The 22753-nt window shown below is 45.2% G+C and overlaps 1 protein-coding gene across 1 annotated transcript in view; it reads left to right on the top strand.

Moving 5' to 3' along the window:
• The window catches only part of LOC311140638 (intermediate conductance calcium-activated potassium channel protein 4-like), a 53101-nt gene that overhangs the window by 22136 nt on the left and 8212 nt on the right, over positions 1–22753 (top strand). Inside the window, exons 3-6 of the mRNA XM_084175782.1 lie at positions 3466–3929; positions 5059–5194; positions 15960–16070; positions 17850–17971. Coding sequence (XP_084031908.1) covers positions 3466–3929; positions 5059–5194; positions 15960–16070; positions 17850–17971 — 833 coding nt within the window. The remainder of the gene's footprint in view (positions 1–3465; positions 3930–5058; positions 5195–15959; positions 16071–17849; positions 17972–22753) is intronic.

A 22753-nucleotide genomic window follows, 5' to 3' on the forward strand; every position in this document is an offset into this window, starting at 1 on the left:
GAGGTACAGTTGAAATTCTATAAATGTTTCCAAAGGTCAAAGACAAGGAAAATAACTTGCACCAACAAAGAACTGAAATTACAGTGAGGGAAAAAAGTATTTGATCCCCTGCTGATTTTGTAAGTTTGCCCACTGACAAAGACATGATCAGTCTATAATTTTAATGGTAGGTTTATTTGAACAGTGAGAGACAGAATAACAACAGAAAAATCCAGAAAAACACATGTCAAAAACATTATAAATTGATTTGCATTTCAATGAGGGAAATAAGTATTTGACCCCTCTGCAAAACATGACTTAGTACTTGGTGGCAAAACCCTTGTTGGCAATCACAGAGGTCAGACATTTCTTGTAGTTGGCCAGCAGGTTTGCACACATCTCAGGAGGGATTTTGTTCCACTCTTTGCAGATCTTCTCCAAGTCATTAAGGTTTCGAGGCTGACGTTTGGCAACTCGAACCTTCAGCTACCTCCACAGATTTTCTATGGGATTAAGGTCTGGAGACTGGCTAGGCCACTCCAGGACCTTAATGTGCTTCTTCTTGAGCCACTCCTTTGTTGCCTTGGCCGTGTGTTTTGGGTCATTGTCATGCTGGAATACCCATCCACGACCCATTTTCAATGCCCTGGCTGAGGGAAGGAGGTTCTCATCCAAGATTTGACGGTACATGGCCCCGTCCATCATCCCTTTGATGCGGTGAAGTTGTCCTGTCCCCTTAGCAGAAAAACACCCCCAAAGCATAATGTTTCCACCTCCATGTTCGACGGTGGGGATGGTGTTCTTGGGGTCATAGGCAGCATTCCTCCTCCTCCAAACACGGCGAGTTGAGTTGATGCCAAAGAGCTCGATTTTGGTCTCATCTGACCACAACACTATCACCCAGTTCTCCTCTGAATCATTCAGATGTTCATTGGCAAACTTCAGACGGCCCTGTATATGTGCTTTCTTGAGCAGGGGGACCTTGCGGGCGCTGCAGGATTTCAGTCCTTCACGGCGTAGTGTGTTACCAATTGTTTTCTTGGTGACTATGGTCCCAGCTGCCTTGAGATCATTGACAAGATCCTCCCGTGTAGTTCTGGGCTGATTCCTCACTGTTCTCATGATCATTGCAACTCCACGAGGTGAGATCTTACATGGAGCCCCAGGCCGAGGGAGATTGACAGTTATTTTGTGTTTCTTCCATTTGCGAATAATCGCACCAACTGTTGTCACCTTCTCACCAAGCTGCTTGGTGATGGTCGTGTAGCCCATTCCAGCCTTGTGTAGGTCTACAATCTTGTCCCTGACATCCTTGGAGAGCTCTTTGGTCTTGGCCATGGTGGAGAGTTTGGAATCTGATTGATTGATTGCTTCTGTGGACAGGTGTCTTTTATACAGGTAACAAACTGAGATTAGGAGCACTCCCTTTAAGAGTGTGCTCCTAATCTCAGCTCATTACCTGTATAAAAGACACCTGGGAGCCAGAAATCTTTCTGATTGAGAGGTGGTCAAATACTTATTTCCCTCATTAAAATGCAAATCAATTTATAACATTTTTTACATGCGTTTTTCTGGATTTTTTTGTTCTGAATGTTATTCTGTCTCTCACTGTTCAAATAAACCTACCATTAAAATTATAGACTGATCATTTCTTTGTCAGTGGGCAAACGTACAAAATCAGCAGGGGATCAAATACTTTTTTCCCTCACTGTAACTGGAATGTTTATCAGACTGCCACACTGATTAGTCACAGATTAATCACATTTCCAAACACTTCCGCCCAAATACGCAAAGAGTCTGGTGGACCAATGCGTCAAACTTGGCCTTTGTTAGCCAATACAGAGAAACTCCCGGCGCATAGGCATTGGCTTAATCGGCTTAATCTACCAACCAATCATCTCCCACAACACCATCCCCCTAACCCTCCCCTGTACACTAGCACATCACAAGCACAGAGCCACTCCTCACAGTCGTGTGATTCGTTAAAAATAAATGATGGCAAATACTTTACTCAGTAGGTCACTCCTATAGAATTCTATGGTCACTCCCACTAAGGCCAACTTTGAGTGGTTGATATACCAAGCTTATATGCACTTTGCGCAATAGCCTCGGGACAAGGTTAGCCACAGATTAATCAATTTCAAGGAAAGAGTGTTGCAGCACGATAGCCCGATCAGGCTCGATAGACCATGTAAAAACTGTTTTGGGTTGGTTGGTCAAGGACTGTATTTTGAGGTTGGCTTGCTGGTGGTTTGGGTGTGGACTACCCTGGAGATTAGTCTATAAGAACACAGGAGATGGAGGTACAGTTGAATTTCTAAAACACATCCGAAGGTGAAAGGTAAGGAAATGAACTTGCACCAACAAGCCTCAGGTGAGCCAATTTCAAGGGAAGGGTGTGGCAATATCTAGGGAAGGGTGTGACAATATCAAGGGAAGGATGTGGCAATATCAAGGGAAGGGTGTGGCAATATCAAGGGACGAGTATGGCAATATCAAGGGAAGGGTGTGGCAATATTTTTTTAGTTTTTACAGTTTAGTCATTTAGCAGACGCTCTTATCCAGAGCGACTTACAGTTAGCGAGTGCATAAATTTTTTCATAATGGCACCCTGTGGGAATCGAATCCACAACCCTGGCGTTGCAAGCGCCATGCTCTACCAACTGAGCTACAGGAGGCCAATATCAAGGGAAGGGTGTGGCAATATCAAGGGGAAGAATATGGCTGAAGTTCCCCCTCTGCTGCAGGAACTGGGTGGGGATTGGGTAATGGGAAAGTCAGTCAAGGGCAACAAGACTATGAACTGAGTGTTCTAATATGCTTACGGCAGTTTCAAATATCAAGAGTTACAAAGAAACCTCAAAACAACAGGAATTGGAGGTTTTGGCCAGTGTGGGATTTGGTTTTCATTTTCTTTAGTGATATGATAAAGTGATATCTTGGAGTTGTGTCATGTCAGACTAGGATCAGACAGGATTATATTGATGATCTAAGAGACTTGTGAGTCAGAGAGGGCTTGTGTCGCTTACAACCCACACAATCTTGACTTTCACTGGCTCCGTATCTGCTTGGGTGGGTCTTCGTTTGCCTTGGCCTCCATCTCAAACAAAAATAAATGAATCATGTCCCTGTCGTTGCTATTCTTCCAATTTCCACCTTTAGTTAATCATCAGCATTTCCTTAATGATTCAAATCAAATGAACAATTCTCTGTTGACATCCTTCTTTTCCTACTTCTCTCTCTCCCACTCAATCCCTTTCTCTCTCTCTCTCTCTCTCTCTCTCTCTCTCTCTCTCTCTCTCTCTCTCTCTCTCTCTCTCTCTCTCTCTCTCTCTCTCTCTCTCTCTCTCTTTCTTTTTATTTATTTCACTCTCTTTCCCCCTCTCTCTCCCTCTAACTCTCCTGCTCCCTCTGGCTCTTCCGCTCGCCCTCATCCCTTTCTCTCTCCCCTGTCGCCCCTGTCCCGACCCCTCTCTTCTTCTCCAGCTCTTCATCATTGACCACAACCAGGTGGACTGGCGCATCGCCATGACAAGCCGCAGGGTGCTGGGCATCTCCCTGGAACTGCTGGTCTGTGCCATCCACCCTGTGGGCACCTACTGGGAGGTGGGCGTCCCCGCGCCCATCGCCAGGGAGGGGGTAGAGGTCAACTCGTCCAACTCGGCGCCGCTGTGTGTGTCCTCCCGCCACGGGGAGGCGCTGTTGGACACAGAGCTGCTGCTGTCGGTGCTGATGTTCCTCAGGCTGTACCTGGTCCACAGGACGATCCTACTGCACAGCAAGGTGCTGCTCAGTGCCTCCTATAGGAGTATCGGCTCGCTCAACAACATCAACTTCACGTTCCGCTTCGTGCTCAAGGTGCTGATGAACAAGTACCCAGCGCGCACGCTGATGGGTTTCATCTTCTTGTTCTGGCTCATCGCCTCCTGGATGCTCACGCTGTGTGAGAGGTAGGGAGGAGGGGTGCGCACATGCAGGCACACACACACACTCATGCTCACACTCATGCTCACACGCGCACACACACACACACACACACACACACACACACACACACACACACAACTCATGCATGACTCACGCACACTCTCCTGTTTGAGATACACAGGCACAGGCGTCTGTGTGATAAACAGGAAAAGGGGACACACAGTGAGAGAAGAAAACAGTTTGCCAAAATTCTAAATATAACACATTACTACTGCCAGCACAGAAACATGCACACACACACACACACACCCCTACACAGTTTATTACAAACAGACTGGGGCAATCAATTGCTCACTCTACTTCAAATATTGATGGTCAATTTGAGTTCCCCATTCGGAAAGTCTAATAACAGATTCAATGTTGATAGTTTTCTGTTGAATTACTCTGACAAATTTCTCTTCATTGTGAGCCAACACATACCATCCTAGGCCTCTGAAGTCTGCTCGTGACCAATGTGAGGTCATTTGTTTAGGCTGAACCTACAATGGGATAGGATTCTTAGATCTCAGTTACATAGAGAAAATCAAACGTGTTAATTTATCAAGCTGCATGTTAAACAAACTGCGACGTTTTGGTTATATGATCTGATGATTGACAGATTGTAAGACTTCTGAGTAACACCTGACAGGTATAATGCATCATAACTTCCCTGTAGTCAATAGAAGACTTGAGATGAACACTGAATTGGAATGGTCTTGAAAAAGATTCTGAGAAAACAACAACTTAGAAAAGTCAACCCATTTTTGAGGCAGTTTCACCATCTGTCCAGACAATTCAACTTCCATATTCTCTTTCCTGGAATTGAAACAGAAACAGGACCTTCCCTGACCCCACAGCCACTGATAGATAAATAGATAATCACAGTCTAACTGTTACTAGAACGCTTGGATCTTTGGGTGCCCATAAAGATTCTAAATCTCAAACCAGATTTGCCAACTTAATATATCTCTGGTTTTGTCTTACCCATTGGTCTGATCTTGTTATTAATGCAATATGTCTATATAATATCTATAAAATCTATGAATATCTTCATGTAAGACATATGTATCTATGTATGTAGTGAGTGACCCCAGGGTGTGTTGCCCTCTACAGGCAGACACAGGAGGAGACTGGTCGTATGGACACGGCTCTCTGGCTCATTGCCATCACCTTCCTCACCGTGGGATACGGGGACGTGTCCCCCAAAACCAGCTGTGGCAAAGTGGTGTGCCTCTTCACCGGAGTCATGGTAACTATATGGGGTGGGGGGAATGGAGGGATAGGGGAAATAACGTTTCTAGCCTGAGTGTCAAAGCATGATAAAGCCTGTATGTTAAAGGTTACAATGGCTTTTTAAAGCAGACCATTACTGTAAAGTAGGCAGGCTAAATAACATACTGTGCATGTACTGTACATGGCTTCATGTCTCTGCAGGTGTACAGATGTATGATCTAAATTTGAGCCAGTTTGCTACAGCAGGGAAATAATCCTGCAGCAACAGGAAATGTGAATTACTATATGGACTATAATTAATTAATATTTTTGTAGGGTTGATACTGCGATGGGTGATTTGAAGGAGTCAGGCGCAGGAGGATAAATCACAGAATACAGAGTTTATTCCGGAATACAGAGTTACGCAGGATAGTGTCAAACAGTCCAGTGCGCAAAACAGGCCCACTGGAACAAAACAGGCACACAGGGAAAATATACCCCGGCAATACAAAATACGCGTAGCTCAACCGAGCTACTCACTCCTCACATAAACAATCACCCACAAGGACAAGGGGGCAGAGGGAACACTTATACATGTACTAATGAGGGGAATTGAACCAGGTGTGTGTAATAGACAAGACAAAACAAATGGAATGATGAGATGTGATGCGGCAGTGGCTAAAAGGCTGGTGACGACGAACGCCGAAGCCTGCCCGAACAAGGAGAGGAGGCAGCTTCGGAGGAAGTCGTGACAGTACCCCCCCCCTTGATGCGCAGCTTCAGCAGCGCGCCGACTCTGGCCTCGGGGACGGCCAGGAGGACGCGGAGCGGAGCGAGCCGGATGGTGACAGTGGAAATCCCGCAACAGGGAGGGATCGAGGATATCCCTCACCGGGACCCAGCACCGTTCCTCCGGACCGTACCCCTCCCACTCCACGAGGTACTGAAGGCCCCCCAAACAACGCCTCGAATCCAGGATGGAACGGACAGAGTACGCCGGAGCCCCCTCGATGTCCAGAGGAGGTGGAGGGACCCCCCGCACCTCAGACTCCTGGAGCGGACCAGCCACCACCGGCCTGAGGAGAGACACATGAAACGAGGGGTTAATACGGTAATCATGGTGAAGTAATAACCTATAAGTAACCTCATTGATCCTCCTCAGGACTTTGAACGGCCCCACAAACCGCAGGCTCAGCTTCCGGCAGGGCAGGCGGAGGGGCAGATTATGGGTCGAGAGCCAGACCCGACCACCCGGTACACTGCGTCCGTAATGGGTCCGCGGTCAAACGACCACCCCTCATCACTGTCAAACGCTCCCTAAAACACTTTAGCGAGCAGGCCTTTCTAATTGACCTGGCCCAGGTATCCTGGATGGATATTGACCTCATTCCATCAGTAGAGGATGCCTGGTTGTTCTTTAAAAGTGCTTTCCTCTCAATCTTAAATAAGCATGCCCCATTCAAAAAACAGAACTAAGAACAGATATAGCCCCTGGTTCTCCTCAGACTTGACTGCCCTTGACCAGCACAAAAACATCCTGTGGCGTACTGCATTAGCATCGAACAGCCTCCGCGATATGCCTACTTTTCAGGGAAGTCAGAAACCAATATACACAATCAGTTAGGAAAGCAAAGGCTAGCTTTTTCAAACAGAAATGTGCATCCTGTAGCACTAACTCCAAAAAGTTGTGGGACACTGTAAAGTCCATGGAGAATAAGAGCACCTCCTCCCAACTGCCCACTGCACTGAGGCTAGGAAACACTGTCACCACCGATAAATCTACAATAATCAAGAATTTCAACAAGCATTTTGCTGTGGCTGGCCATGCTTTCCACCTGGCTACCAGTACCCCGGCCACCAGCTCTGCACCCGCCGCTGCAACTTGCCCATGCCCCCCCGCTTCTCCTTCACAAAAATTCAGACAGCTGATGTTCTGAAAGAGCTGAAAAATCTGGACCCCTACAAATTAGCTGGGCTAGACAATCTGGACCCTTTCTTTCAAAAATTTGCAGCCGAAATTGTCGCAACCCCTATTGCTAGCCTGTTCAACCTCTCTTTCATAACGTCTGAGATCCCCAGAGATTGGAAAGCTCCCGCGGTCATCCCCCTCTTCAAAGGGGGTGACACTCTAGATCCAAACTGTTACAGACCTATATCCATCCTGCCCTGCCCTTCGAAAGTATTTGAAAGCCAAGTTAACAAACAGATCCCCGACCATTTCGAATCACACCGTACCTTCTCCGCTATGCAATCCGGTTTCCGAGCTGGTCATGGGTGCACCTCAGCCACGCTCAAGGTCCTAAACGATATAATAACCGCGATCGATAAAAGACAGTACTGCGCAGCCGTCTTCATCAACCTGGCCAAGGCTTTCGACTCTGTCAACCACCGCATTCTTATTGGCAGACTAAATAGCCTTGGTTTCTCAAATGACTGCCTCGCCTGGTTCACCAACTACTTCTCAGATAGAGTTCAATGTGTCAAATCGGAGGGCCTGTTGTCTGGACCTCTGGCAGTCTCTATGGGGGTGCCACAGGGTTCAATTCTTGGGCCGACTCTATTCTCTGTGTATATCAATGATGTTGCTCTTGCTGCTGGTGACGCTCAGATCCACCTCTATGCGGACGACACCATTTTGTATACATCTGGCCCTTCATTGGACACTGTGTTAACAAACCTCCAAACGAGCTTCAACACCATACAACACTCTTTCAGTAGCCTCCAACTGTGCTTAAACACTAGTAAAACTAAATGCATGCTCTTCAACCGAACGCTGCTTGCACCTGCCCACCCGACTAGAATCACTACTCTCGGCGGGTCTGACCTAGAGTATGTGGACAACTACAAATACCAAGGTGTCTGGTTAGACTGTAAACTCTCCTTCCAGACTCACATTAAGCATCTCCAATCAAAAGTTAGATCTAGAATCGGATTCCTATTTCGCAACAAAGCCTCCTTCACTCATGCTGCCAAACATGCCCTCGTAAAACTGACTATCCTACCGATCCTTGACTTCGGCGATGTCATTTACAAAATAGCCTCCAACACTCTACTCAGCAAATTGGATGTAGTCTATCACAGTGCCATCCGTTTTGTCAACAAAGCCCCATATACTACCCACCATTGTGACCTGTACGCTCTTGTTGGCTGGCCCTCACTACATATTCGTCGCCAAACCCACTGGCTCCAGGTCATCTATAAATCACTGCTAGGCAAATCCCCGCCTTATCTTAGCTCACTGGTCACCATAGAAACACCCACCCGTAGTATGCGCTCTAGAAGTTATATCTCATTGGTCATCCCCAAAGCCAACACCTCCTTTGAACGCCATTCCTTCCAGTTCTATGCTGCCAATGACTGGAACGAACTGCAAAAATCTCTGAAGCTGGAGACTCTTATCTCCCTCACTAACTTTAAGCATCAGTTGTCAGAGCAGCTTACCGATCTTTGGACCTGTACACAGCCATTCTGAAATTAGCCCAACTACCTCATCCCCATTTTGTTATTTATTTTGCTAATTTGCACCCCAGTATCTCTATTTGCACATCATCTTTTGCACATCTATCATTCCAGTGTTAATACGAAATTGTAACTATTTTGCACTATGGCCTATTTATTGCCTTACCTCCATAACTTACTACATTCGCACACACTGTATATTTTCTGTTGTATTTTTGACTTTATGTTTTGTTTACCCCATATGTAACTCTGTGTTGTTGTTTTTATCGCACTGCATTGCTTTATCTTGGCCAGGTCGCAGTTGTAAATGAGGACTTGTTCTCAACTGGCTTACCTGGTTAAATAAAGGTTAAAAAAAAAAAGAAATACAAAAAAGACCGGGGCCATCAGTTTGTCCACTGCCACATGCATCTTCTTCAGGTTTCTGGGACAGAACTCATCTCAACTAGTTTTCTTCTGCAGGAACACTGGAGAACAGAAGAATAACAATACATTTAGAGACCACTAAGCCGTCTAAAGTGTGTGTGTTTGTGTGTGTGTGTGTGTCTGTGTGTGTTGTGTTGGTTTTATGGGTCATTAACTATTTGTCAACACTGAACTGAGTCTATTTTGTTTGGATGCTACGGTCCAGCAAAACAATCTTGGCACTCCACCCCTTTGGTAAAAGATTAGGCCACTATGTAAAATCTACTTTAGACATCAATCAAATGGATACACTCACTGACAAGTCATCTAATAGTAAAGTTTGAATTTAGAATAGAGAAAAGCATACAACATAGTCTCACTCTCATAAAAGCTCTTGTGACCAAAATAACTGGACGGTGGTCATCTGACAAACAGTGAAACATTTATTTGACACGGAATTCAGAAGAAGAAGGAACCTCCATCATGTGAAGTCAAATCACAACTAAGAAACACCGGAAAAGTTAACAAAAAACTGCTTGAATTTGACCCAAAAAAAAATCTGAATGACAGCTCCTTCTCCATTATAGCACTTAGAAACTTTGACGTCCTCTGCCTGCTTCCCCATGTCTACTTTCATTGTTGTTCATCCATGTTGTTTGACAATATGTCTCCTAGCCTTCCTGTTAATAACAAGTGGAGTGAGGTGTGGGGTTGCCTGACCTTTTTCACGGGAGATCCTAACAAATAGGAAACTAGGAAGCTGAGACGTGTGAATGTGTGAGTCATTATCAGGCAGCAGGACTTCATAATACTGTGTGTGTGTGTCCGTGTCCGTGTGCGTGTGCGTGTGTGTGTGTGTGTGTGTGTGTGTGTGTGTGGGAGAGAGAGAGTATGCCTGTAAAGGTGGAGGGGTTACATTTCCCACAGGGGGGACGTGTGTGCCCAGTAGATCAGTAGATCAGACGGTCACAGACAAGAGCAGGCACGTACTGCAGCCCAGCTGGACACTGAGGTGGAGATGGCTCTGTGCGTAATGCCTGCTCTATATCCGTGTCCATCGCCCATACTACCGGCGCCACAATGCAGGAGGCTGGGAGTATGGGGGTGTTGTCTCTGGGCCTCTCCTCTGTGTCGTACAGCCGTGACAGTGTGTGTGCCTTCACGTTCTTCGTACCCGGGATGTATGATAGAGTGAAATCAAACCTGGCCCACCTGGCCTGGCGAGGGTTCAGCCTCCTCGCTGCCCGGATGTACTCCAGGTTACGGTGGTCCATCCAGACGAGGAAAGGGTGTTTTGCCCCTTCGAGCAAGTGCCTCCATACGGTCAGGGCTTGGACAACAGCCAACAGCTCCCGATCACCAACGTCGTATTTCTGCTCCGCCGGGCTGAGCTTCTTGGAGAAGAAGGCACAGGGGCGGAGCTTAGGTGGCGTGCCCGAGCGTTGAGATAGGATAGCGCCTATCCCTACTTCGGACGCATCCACCTCCACTACGAACGGTAGTGATGGATCGGGTGGGCCAGTACATACATTGTGCGGTGAAATGTCCTCTCGTGCCACCAGAGTGACACTAGTGCTGTCGTCCTCGGCTCTCTCCGATCGCCGCTCCACCCAGCTCCATCAGCTCGTGATCCGAGTCGGGTGGGGTTGGAACGGGCAGACCCCCTCCAGGACGTCCTCTGGCCGCCAGCAGGTTGTCCAAGCGGATGGCCATGTCCACCAGTTGAGTGAAGGACAACATGGTGTCCCGGCAGGCTAGCTCCCGTCGGACGTCCTCCCACAGATGGCACCGGAAGTGGTCGATGAGGGCCCGCTCGTTCCACCCGGACCCAGCTGCTAGAGTCCGGAACTCCAGGGCGAAGTCCTGCGCGGTCCTCTTCCCCTGCCTCAGGTGGACCAGCCGCTCGCCCGCCTCTCGACCCTCGGGCGGGTGATCGGAGACAGCCCGAAAGAGGCCAGCAAACTCCCCGTAGTTGTCCAACGCGGCTCCTCCTTCATTCCAGACCGCGTTGGCCCACTCCAGGGCTTTCCCCGAGAGGCAGGAGACTAGGGCGGACACCTTCTCCCGCTCCGATGGGGCCGGGCTGATGCTGGAATAATAGAGCTCCAGTTGGAGGAGGAATCCTTGGCAGAGAGCAGCTGTCCCGTTGAAATCCCTAGGTTGGGATATATGGATCCCTCTGGGTGCTGGGGTGTGGGTGGCTGGATTCGGTCTCCCAGCTGGTCTCGACAGATCGGGTCCTCTCCTCTCCAGGCGTTGGACGACCTGGAGAACCCGTTCCATCGCTTCTCCCACGCTGGCTAGCATCGTCGAATGCTCCTGGACCCGTGCCACGACTCCAGGCATGTGCTCCTCTCCCGCTGACTCCATAGTTGGTGGGTGATTCTGTGATGGGTGATTTGAAGGAGTCAGGCACAGGAGGGTAAATCACAGAATACAGAGTTTATTCCGGAATACAGAGTTACGCAGGATAGCGTCAAACAGTCCAGTGTGCAAAACAGGCGCACTGGAACAAAACAGGCACACAGGGAAAATATACCGCAGCAATACAAAATACACGTAGCTCAACCGAGCTACTCACTCCTCACATAAACAATCACCCACAAGGACAAGGGGGCAGAGGGAAGACTTATACACGTACTAATGAGGGGATATGAACCAGGTGTGTGTAATAGACAAGACAAGACAAATGGAATGATGAGATGTGATGCGGCAGTGGCTAGAAGGCCGAAGCCTGCCCGAACAAGGAGAGGAGGCAGCTTCGGAGGAAGTCGTGACAGATACATTTTTCGGAAGGGAAAATCATGTCTGTAATTTCAAGGTGGAAATTACAAACTTCAGAAGCCTTTTTAAACCTCAAATACACTAGGTTTTACATTTCCTGCATTACAGGAAAGTTATCCTGCAACAGGGTGATCAAATTAAGAAGAATAGAGGGAAACTGAAACAGTAGTCAGGGCTTTTGAGTTGGTTGTTGTGTAAGTGCCCATTAAGAAATACAGTGGTGCTTGGTGCCACCCAGTCCCAATAATGACTTTGATGCAGGCGGCTAGTTGCTGGGTACATACAGAGAGCATGCCATGTACAACAGTACTGTTGCTACTGACTCATTGTTTGCCTGTCGCTACTCCCATCGATTTCTCTTGTCTTGGCTTCTTTCTGTATTCTTTTCCATGATGGCATTCTTACAATGTCCTACACTATAGCATGTGCCCCCTGTGTGTTGCCAGTGCATGCTTTGATGTCTTAAAGTACAGTAGCTGTAGTTTCCATATTGAAGCTATTCTATTCTATTCTGAAAATGAATTTAACACTACTGTACCACTGTAATATTCTTTATTTTGCATTGTTTTCCCCACTATCAGTCTGTATTTGACATGTTCAAGGGAGAATGCCTGATGATGTCTTGGTTGTTTATACACCTCTGAGATAAGGGGTGTTGAGTAATGGGTCAGAGAAATGATTCTCTGGTACCAGGCACTCTCTCACCCCACATGCACATGCATGCGCACACACACACGACTCATGCACAACTCTCTCTTTCTCTCACACTTACACACACACACACACACACACACACACACACACACACACACACACACACACACTGGAGTAGTTGTCTGATGCTGAGAGCTGGCTTTGGCCCCACACACATTGCTTTTATGGAGATGTCTTGGCACTGAGCAGAGGTGGGGAGATGTGAAAGGTTATAGTGGGTTCACTGGTTTTATGGGTGAACTCAAAGAGTATAGGCACTGATAATATTGAACTTTATTTTTATAGCACGTTTCATACAGAATGCAGCCCCAATGTGCTCTACATGATAACATATGACCTTTCTCTTGTCGAACGACGAAAGCGGTGTGGTTATTGACGCATGTATTGTTATGTCTGTGACGCAAATGCTTTGGTTACACCCATTGTAAGAAAGGTACACGCAGAAGAAAAAAAGCTAATTTCAAGCACTGTAAGCTTATTTGAAATTTGTGAAAGTGCTGCGACTCTTATGTTCAAGCAGTCTGGGTGCCATGGAAATGACATTAAATAATACACTTCAGGTGTTGTTCTGTCATAGAAAAGAAAAAAGAAGTTTCAATATGATATATTGTCAAATTCAACTGCCATTGTTTACAAAACAATGGACCCTCACCAGGAAGAATGTAGGCCAATATGTCAGTTAAGTAGTTGATGCTGAGTACAAAGATTAGAATGAGAGGCAGTAAGGGGTCAGTTGAGTTTTGCTAGGTTTTAACAATGGAAGAACATGTGAGAAGGAGATGGAGAGAGATGGAGAGGAAATGAGAGTGAGAGGTGGGAGGTTGGAGGGAGTGGAAGATGGAGAGTAAGAGGGAGAGGGAGAGTGAAAAGGAGAGTAGAGAGAGTGAAGGAGAGTGCGATGCAGAGTGAGATGCAGTGGTAGAGGGAGAGGGAGAGTGAGACAGGGAGAGGGAGAGGTAGAGGTAGAGGTAGAGGGAAAGGGAAAGGGAAAGGGAGTATGTAAAATGTAAAAATGTAAATGTATTGGATATTACAATACACACGCAATAACACATTGAAGTTGAAATTCATGACAATATGTACATTCAGGAGACTCAAAGTTTTGTTTTGTTAATATGCATGGGTATGGAATGGGTGACTTTTTATATCTCTCAGTCCTGGCAGTTGGAATAGAGAGCAGGTGGATTTGCCTGACACTTGTCCTCAGCAGGCAGGTAACCAGTCTCTGAAGGGGGACTTGAACTGGGAGAAAGCAAAGTCCAGGCACAGTTTCTCTCTTCTCTCATGAAGTGAGGGCAGTGATAGTGACGTCAGAGCATTGTTGTATCCAGGATCAGGATATGCCGTGCCAGGGATGATTCTGCAAACTCGCTTCTGTATGGGCTCGAGTTGTTCAGAGAGGGCTTGAGTCAAGGAGCTGTGCTAAGCTCTTGCGATATACTCTAGGCAGGGTTGAACATAGCCTGTGTAGATGGCTACCAGGTCCATTTGTGGCACGTTATATATTTTAAGTTGACATAGGAAGAACAACTTTTTGCTTCCCTTGCGAATCATTGAATCGATTTGTTCGTCCCACTGCAGATTGTTTTGCAATATGACTCCAAGGACTTTCACACTCACAGACTTGCAGGTTTTCCCCATATATCATAAGGGGACATGCAGGGGGCAGGTTCCTCATACATGTTACCAACAGGATCTTGCATTTTGAAGGGTTTAAGGCCATATGACTAGTAGAGGGAGAGAGAGAGGGAGAGGGAGGTATCTGGGTGTTTTCTGCCTGTTGGGCTGTAAGGACTTGGCTCTCTGCCTCACCTCAGCTCTGTCCGTTTCCGATCCGAGCAGATAAGCGGTGGCGAGTCACAAGACCGGCAGAGGGGCGCGAACCAGGCCGAGACACCTCCCTGACACAGTGGAAAATAATCCTTCACGCCTCTTTCTCTCCCTCTCCCCTTGTTTTTATAAGCTTTCCCCTTTTTTAAGGGAAAACTTTCCACCATTTCCATTTGTAGGTGGTTTATAGCCTTTGGCACCACTGGAACAGGAGGGCGTTTCCTACTCCCGACAGGGCAGCTCTCTAGGACAATGAGTGAAGCAGTACTCACACCTGTAGCACTCGGCTGTCAAGGACCCCTACGCTCAGCACCTCTATCCTGGGCTAACCTGCCTCTCTGGTAGTGCCCCAGCTGTGTTGGGGAGGTGAGCAGAGCAGAGTGCTCGCCACACATCCTATCAGTGGGGTGTGGATGGATCCCTGTGAAGGATGTTGTGCCTCTCAGAATTCCCAGATTACGCTGAGGAAGATTCACACGGAATCTTTGTTTCCAGTCATGCCCATGCCAGTACCAGTGAGTGGGCTGGTTGATGTTAGGAAGCCAGCAGAGTATTTTGGGAGCTCTTAGGAAGGGACAGGGGACTAGTTTTGTGATTCATCCATCCGAATGGCTCTTAGCATCATCTCTGTGTCCAGACTGTGACCTGTGTTTCATTGTGAGCCTTGGCGTGCATGCTAATATGATTGTTCTTCCTTATCAGACTTTGCTCTCTCTCTCTCTTTTACTAATGCAAACAAGGGAAGGAAAAAAAGGTAAAAATCGGTCTTCATTTTCAAACCAGTCTAATCTTGAAATGATATGATTACACTATGTCTCTAAAAGTATGAAAATGTATGCACTCACTAACTGTAAGTCGCTCTGGATAAGAGCGTCTGCCAAATGACTAAATGTAAAACCATGTACTGTATTTCCACAGTAATTACACTGGCAGGTACAATGCAATTACAGTGTAGGTAGATACACATTGGTACAACTGTGAGCTTTGTGTATTTACAGTACATATTGATATAAAATTGCACTCAATGGTAAATTAACTATGTTAAATCTCCCCCATAGGTCAGAAGTGTAGTCTAAGATTACGCAGTAAGAATTTCTGTGTTGAAACTATTGTACCACACTGAAATATAGTCACTTTTAGTGTGCAAGTCACTCTGATTCACTCTGTGGTGTTCCTGAGCATTCGTCAGCATTTTGTTGTTCCCTATCCAGCAATAGCACAATGCTATTCTCAGAGTAAACCCATACTATTATATCAGTGCCACAATGGCATATGATTAACCATTTCACTCTCACATAAGCATAAGGTCAATTCAGTGTAACTAGTATTATTTGGCGAAATAGGCAAAATAGGCCCACCATATTTGTTCAAATTATAACAAGTCACAACTATTTCATAACCTCTTGAAAAGGAATGACGATGTCTATCTTGAAGTTGGCCAAACAGACCGGAGGTTATAGGGCAAATTTTGAATGTTGACATGATCATTTTGTGATTTCCGACTCTGACTCCCGCTCTTACGAGTCACAAGGGGACAGGAGGAGGATGACAAATGGCGGTGGTGGTAACCATGGTGACGGTGGTGTGGCTGTCTGTGTGTTTGTCCTCAGGGTGTGGCCTGTACCGCCATGCTGGTGGCCGTCATGACCAAGAAGCTGGCGCTGAACAAAGGAGAGAAACACGTGCACTTCTTCATGATGGACATCCAGATCTCCAAACGGGTGAGAGGAGAACGACTGTACCAATCACTCAGAGTTAGAGACCAGAGTTTTTCCAGATCCCATGTGTCCACCTAGTCAGGAAAACTCTGGGCCCTAGTTATAACCTTTACAAGGGCTGGGAGTTTTTCCTGGTCACATGGTCAGTAAAAATACCTGGCTCTATAATGACAATAATGAGTGAACATGTTGTGGGTGTCTCAGTTCAAGGAGTCATTTATCCCCATTTTCCAATAACTGAATGATAAGAAAAACATATTGTGAAGATCCAAACCACTGTCCTACATTGATAACCGGTAACAGCCAGCTCCCTTCAAAGGTTCCCTTGGTCTCACAAGAAAAACAAAACCCATGACACAACGGATGAGGCCTTCTGGGTGGATGCAGCGATATTTTCCGTGTCGCACGCGTGTTATGGTTTTGGAGTCTTTTTATAATATTATTTTTTCCTTAAATAGGGCATTCCAGAGGACAGGATAGTGTGGGAAAAAGACTGGGGGGGGGCTGGAGGGCTTGGGAGGTGGGGCCCGCCAATCTCTTAATAGCCTCCAAAAGGCGTCAAAAGGAGGAAACAATCGTGTCCCTGTCAGGAAAGGGACTTGTGTCAGTCCAGGACGAGGCGCTCGGACTGACGGGAAACTGGATAAGATGATGTGTGTGTCGTGTGTGTGTATATACACTCACTGCCGTAACTGAGGACAAAGTGAGCGAATGTGTGTTGGTGAGGGGTTACTTCATGTTGAAGCCTCGGACAGGATCCATCTGTTTGCTTATCGCACGGAAGGAGAATCAACAACCTGAAAATAAACGAACGCAACGGAAGATGCTAGCATGTTTCCCTATCCATTTTCCATATACATAATTCTCTAATATGTAAGTAGTGTATGGCAGGATTCTTTGAAATTCACTGACCTGACTGAGCATTAGCTGAGCACTAGGTTGGCAGTGTAGGTGTAGGCTACAACTGGCTGCAGGCTGCAGTGTGTTGTCAGCGTGAGGATGCGAGGTTGTAGGTCTGAGTCTGCTGAGGATACAACCACTTCCTCCCTGGCACTGAACACATCCTCTCACTGGGTGCATTCTTACGTCTGTTTGTAGTTGTTTGGTGTGTGTGTGCATCCCCGCGGAGCTGTCCGTCGTTGCCCTGATTTATGCTGACAGGAAGAATAAGAGAAGACATCTGGCCACGGCCCCTGACGGCCCCTAATAATAACCCCACACACAGGACAACACAAGACAGGGCCCGGCTGGAGTAACATCACCAGGCTCAGATAGCAGGGCAGTTACGGTGTCCTCATCAGGAAGGACAGCAGACACTAATAGAATCAAAGAGAAAAAAGAGGATTGTGTTTCCGTAACCAACATATGGCCCACTGATGCCTATTCGCATCCTCAAATATTATTCCCTATATGATGAGTACGTGTCTATCCGTTTATGTTTTTAGCAAACACCACCATGTAGCAAACAGTGTACAGCCCACCCCGCCTGACCCAGTTCTGCACTAGGCAAAATTGTTTTCATCAACGTTAACCATGGGCTACCTCTCACTTCATAACAACAGTTTAATCAGCAAATAAACATGCTCCCAAGTTAGTGCTGTAATTCTTTATAACTTAATCCTGCAATAAACATGAGTGTTAGCTTAATGCATCACAGTTCCAAATACTCTTATCTCCAGCTGGGACAGTCCTTCTGTACAAAGGAGTGTGTCACACACTTACACATTAGGGCTGCACCTTTGATTGACTGGGTCTTGATGTTGGCGCCTCTGTCTGTCCCAGATACGCCATGCTGCTGCCAATGTGCTGAGGGAGTGCTGGCTGCTGCACCGCACCAACCTGACCAAGGGCAACAGTGGAGAGCACCGGAGACACCAGAGGTGCCTACTGGAGGCCATCAGAGTGTAAGTCCTCATCACAGTATGATTATTTTCACTCTAACCTTTGTGTTTCAGATGGGAGTGGGCCATCAGTTTGTCCACTGCTATTTGCATCTTCTTCAGGTTTCTGGGACAGAACTCATCTCAACTAGTTTTCTTCTGCAGGAACACTGGAGAACAGAAGAATAACAATACATTTAGAGACCACTAAGCCGTCTAAAGTGTGTGTGTGTGTGTGCATGTCTCTCTCTGTGTGTGTGTGTGTCTGTGTGTGTTGTGCTGGTTTTATGGGTCATTAACTATTCGTCAACACTGAACTGAGCCTATTTTGTTTGGATGCTACGGTCCAGCAAAACAATCTTGGCACTCCACCCCTTTGGTAAAAGACTAGGCCACTATGTAAAATCTACTTTAGACATCAATCAAATGGATACGCTCACTGACAAGTAAAGTTTAAATTTAGAATAGAGAAAAGCATACAACATAGTCTCACTCTCACAAAAGCTCTCGTCACCAAAATAACTGGACGGTGGTCATCTGACAAACAGTGAAACATTTATTTGACACGGAATTCAGACGAAGAAGGAACCTCCATCATGTGAAGTCAAATCACAACTAAGAAACACCGGAAAAGTTAACAAAAAACTGCTTGAATTTGACAAAAAAAATATTCTGAATGACAGCTCCTTCGCGATAATAGCACTTAGAAACTTTGACGTCCTCTGCCTGCTTCCCCATGTCTACTTTCATTGTTGTTCATCCATGTTGTTTGACAATATGTTTCCTAGCCTTCCTGTTAATAACAAGTGGAGTGAGGTGTGGGGTTGCCTGACCTCTTTCACGGGAGATCCTAACAAATAGGAAACTAGGAAGCTGAGACGTGTGAATGTGTGAGTCATTATCAGGCAGCAGGACTTCATAATACTGTGTGTGTGTGTGAGTCTGTGTGTGTGTGTGTGTGGGAAAGAGAGAGTATGCCTGTAAGGGTGGAGGGGTTACATTTCCTGTTGTACAGTTAGCAGACCCACTATAAATATATGGTGGAAAGAAAGCATGAGGAGGCACTTCCAGCACCTTGGAATGGAGACAGAGCCAAACAGTTAAGAGACTATTTAGAGACTAATTTTGTTTTGACTTTTTCAGGCTTTTATGCATCGGTTCTTTGGCTCTTGCATCCCCACTAGGACAATTTAGTGCACATGAGTGCTTGATGGAAGTTCCCTGCAATATTGGTTTCCATTTTTATTTTTCTGGGGCAGTTCTGGTTTCATCTAAATTTAGTTTTTTTCCCCAACACTAAACGTCAAGAACGTTGGAGCAACAGACATTGCTCCAACCTTTCCATTCCGAACACATAGCATGGCTCATGGATGCTGATTTATTGACTGTATCTAAAAGCCAAACACTATAAACTTAAATGGTCAACCTGCAGTTGCTACATAAATTTTTGGACTTATAAATGAATGATATGTAGGGGAGACTGGGTTGGTTGTCTCACAGGTTGATTGTCACAGTGCTAATTACTGCCAATGTCAATGGCACTGTGTAATACACTGTATTTTTAAGGTTAAAATGTGTGAGTTCTTTGAAAGAACTCATCCACCTGGTCAATTCATGTCAGCATGACAAAACATTGAGGTGAAGGGTATTTATGTGTTTTTCATAGGTGAAAGTAAAAATAATAAAATAGTATTTTATTTGTAAATGTTTGAATTATGTGATTATCCATGAACAATTATGTTTGTTGAAAATAGGAAAGGGAGAGCTATATTTCAAACCTATTTCTGAGTTCCTAGGTCAAGCCATGTGATAACTGTTGGGGATGGTTGTCACACGGAATGTGAAGTAGGTTGTTGCTATCAGCTCCATTATAAAATCCCAAGCTCTTTTGTGCTTGTGCTATAAAGAGCTCCCTTCGTTTTCTCTCTCACACACATATTTTTTCTGTCACACACCCACACAAAAAGTATTTGCACCTTAAATTATATTATGGGCAGAATTTATTTTTGTATTGAAGTTGATGGGTAATTTCTAACAAAACCTTTTGATATAGCCAATCATTTCAATGACTATTTCACTGGTAAAGTAGACAAACTGAGAAGTGAAATTACAACATTGAACAGTGAACCATCATATTATTGTATTGAAGATCTAATAATGAAAGAGAAAGATTGCTGTTTTGAATTTGGTCAAGTTTGTGTGGAAGAGGTGGAAAAACTATTGTTATCCATCAATAAGGATAAGCCACCAGGTATAGACAACCTAGATGGGAAACTATTGAGAATGGTAGCAGACTGTATTGCCACCCGTATTTGCCATGTCTTTAACCAAAGCCTAAAGGAGTGTGTGTGGAAGGTGTGGAAGGAAGCTAAAGTAATTCCATTAACTAAAAATAGTTATGCAACCTTTGCTGGCTGTAACAGCCACCCAATCAGTTTGCTGCCTGTTCTTAGTAAATGGATTGATAAAATTGTGTTTGAACAAATACAATGCTTTCAGTGTGCATATAAGGAAGGACACTCAACTTGTACTGCACTGACTAAGATGAATGATGATTGGCTAAAATAAACGGATAGTAAGTTGATAGTTGGAGCTGTTTTGTTAGATTTCAGTGCAGCCTTTGATGTTATTGATCATAATTGGTATTGAAAAAACATGTTATGGCTTTACATCACCTGCCATCACATGGTTGGAGAGTTACTTATCAAATAGAACTCAGAGAGTATTCTTCAATGGAAGCTTCTCTAACATCAGATATGTACAGTGCTGTATCCCTCAGGGCAGTTGCCTTGGGCCAGTACTATTCTCAATTTTTACAAATGATTTGCCACTTGTCTTACAAGAAGCTAAAATGACTATGTATGCTGATGAATGCACACTCTTCACATCAGCACCTAGAGCTGGTGAGCTCACTGAGACTCTTAGCAAGGAGTTACAGTCAGAATGCGTAATTAACAATAAACTGGCCTTAAATACATCTAAAACCAAAAGCATTGTATATTGTTCAAAACATTCTCTTATACCTAAACCTCAACTGGAAACATGCATAAAGGGTGTGAACATTGAACAAGTTGAAGAAGCTAAACTCCTAGGAGTAACATTGGATGGTCTGTTATCAAGGTCAAGTCATATTGACAAAGTTGTTATAAAAAAGATGTTCTGCGTTTTTTGACACAAAGATCAACTGTACTAGTTGTTCAGGCTCTGATCTTGTCCAGTCTTGATTACTGTCTGGTAATATGGTCAGGTTCAGCAAATAAAGACCTAGCAAAGCTTCAGCTGGCTCAAAACAAAGCAGTGTGCCTTGCCCTTAACTGCACACACGGAACTAACATCAACAACATGCATGATAGTCTCATGGTTGAGGGTTGAGGAGAAATTGACTACTTCTCTTCTAAGCTTTTTAATAAACATTTATGTGTTGCCATATGCCTAACCACTTGTATAATCTATTTGCATACACTTGAAAAAATACACATACCCCACCAGAAACGCCACTATGGGTTTTCTTCACGGTACCCAAACCAAAAACAGATTTAATGCATTGCTCAGTTATGTATAGCACCATGTCATCGTGGAATGCTCTGCCACCAGAGGTTACTCAGGCAAAAAGCAAGTTTAGCTTTAAAAAAAACTGATAATAAACATACAGTATTGTATCACAGCGCCTCTCCTCTTTCTAAAGATCTAATTTAACTGTACTGTATATAAGAATATGAATATACAGTGAGTATACAAAACATTAAGAACACCTGCTCTTTCCATGGCATAGACTGACCAGGTGAATCCAGGTGAAGGCTATGATCCCTTATCGATGTCACTTGTTAAATCCACTTCAATCAGTTTTTCATGCTCAACAGTTTCCCTTGTGTATCAAGAATGGTCCACCACACAAAGGACATCCAGCCAACTTGACACAGCTGTGGGAAGTATTTGAGTCAACATGGGCCAGAATCCCTGTGGAATGCTTTCGATACCTTGTAGAGTCCATGCCCTGATGAATTGAGGCTGTCCTGAGGGCAACTGTTCTGTACTTTGTCATGTATTTGTACGTTTTATGTGGACCCCAGGAAGAGTAGCTGCTGCATGTGCAGTAGCTAATGGGGATCCTAACAAACTAAACACACGTACATACACATTTACTCAAAATGCCAAATGTTATTCTCAAGGCATAAAATGCTAAATTTTGTTAGGAATATCGTTAGATCCAAGAAAGCCTATTTTTAAGACTGTATGCTATATTACTTCATTTCCTGTTACAAAATGAATAAACTACTAGCAAACATTGTGAAAACCAACAACATACAGTCCCGCAATTGGGCTGGATGTCACAAGTGGACAGAGTGTGTTTGATGGATAATAACTCCATGTTAGAATAAGATATGAGGGTAAAAAGGGTCCCAATTTCAACCGAAGACCTTGGTATTTCTCCTAATATTGAAAAGAGTCTTGTAACATATACTAGTGCTGAGAAATACACAGAAGAGTAAAAAGTGTGACAACCAACCACGGTCTACCCTACCCATTGATTCTTGAAGAAAATTTACATTTACATTTTAGTCATTTAGCAGACGCTCTTATCCAGAGCGACTTAGTTAGTGCATACATTTTAATTTTTTTATACTGGAATCGAACCCACAACCCTGGCGTTGCAAACACCATGCTCTACCAACTGAGCTACATCCCTGCCGGCCATTCCCTCCCCTACCCTGGACAACGCTGGGCCAATTGTGCGCCGCCCCATGGGTCTCCCGGTCGCGGCCAGCTACGACAGAGCCTGGATTCGAACCAGGATCTCTAGTGGCA

This window comes from Coregonus lavaretus, assembly GCF_964263955.1.
Source record: "Coregonus lavaretus genome assembly, chromosome: 13".
Taxonomy (NCBI): Eukaryota; Metazoa; Chordata; class Actinopteri; order Salmoniformes; family Salmonidae; genus Coregonus; species Coregonus lavaretus.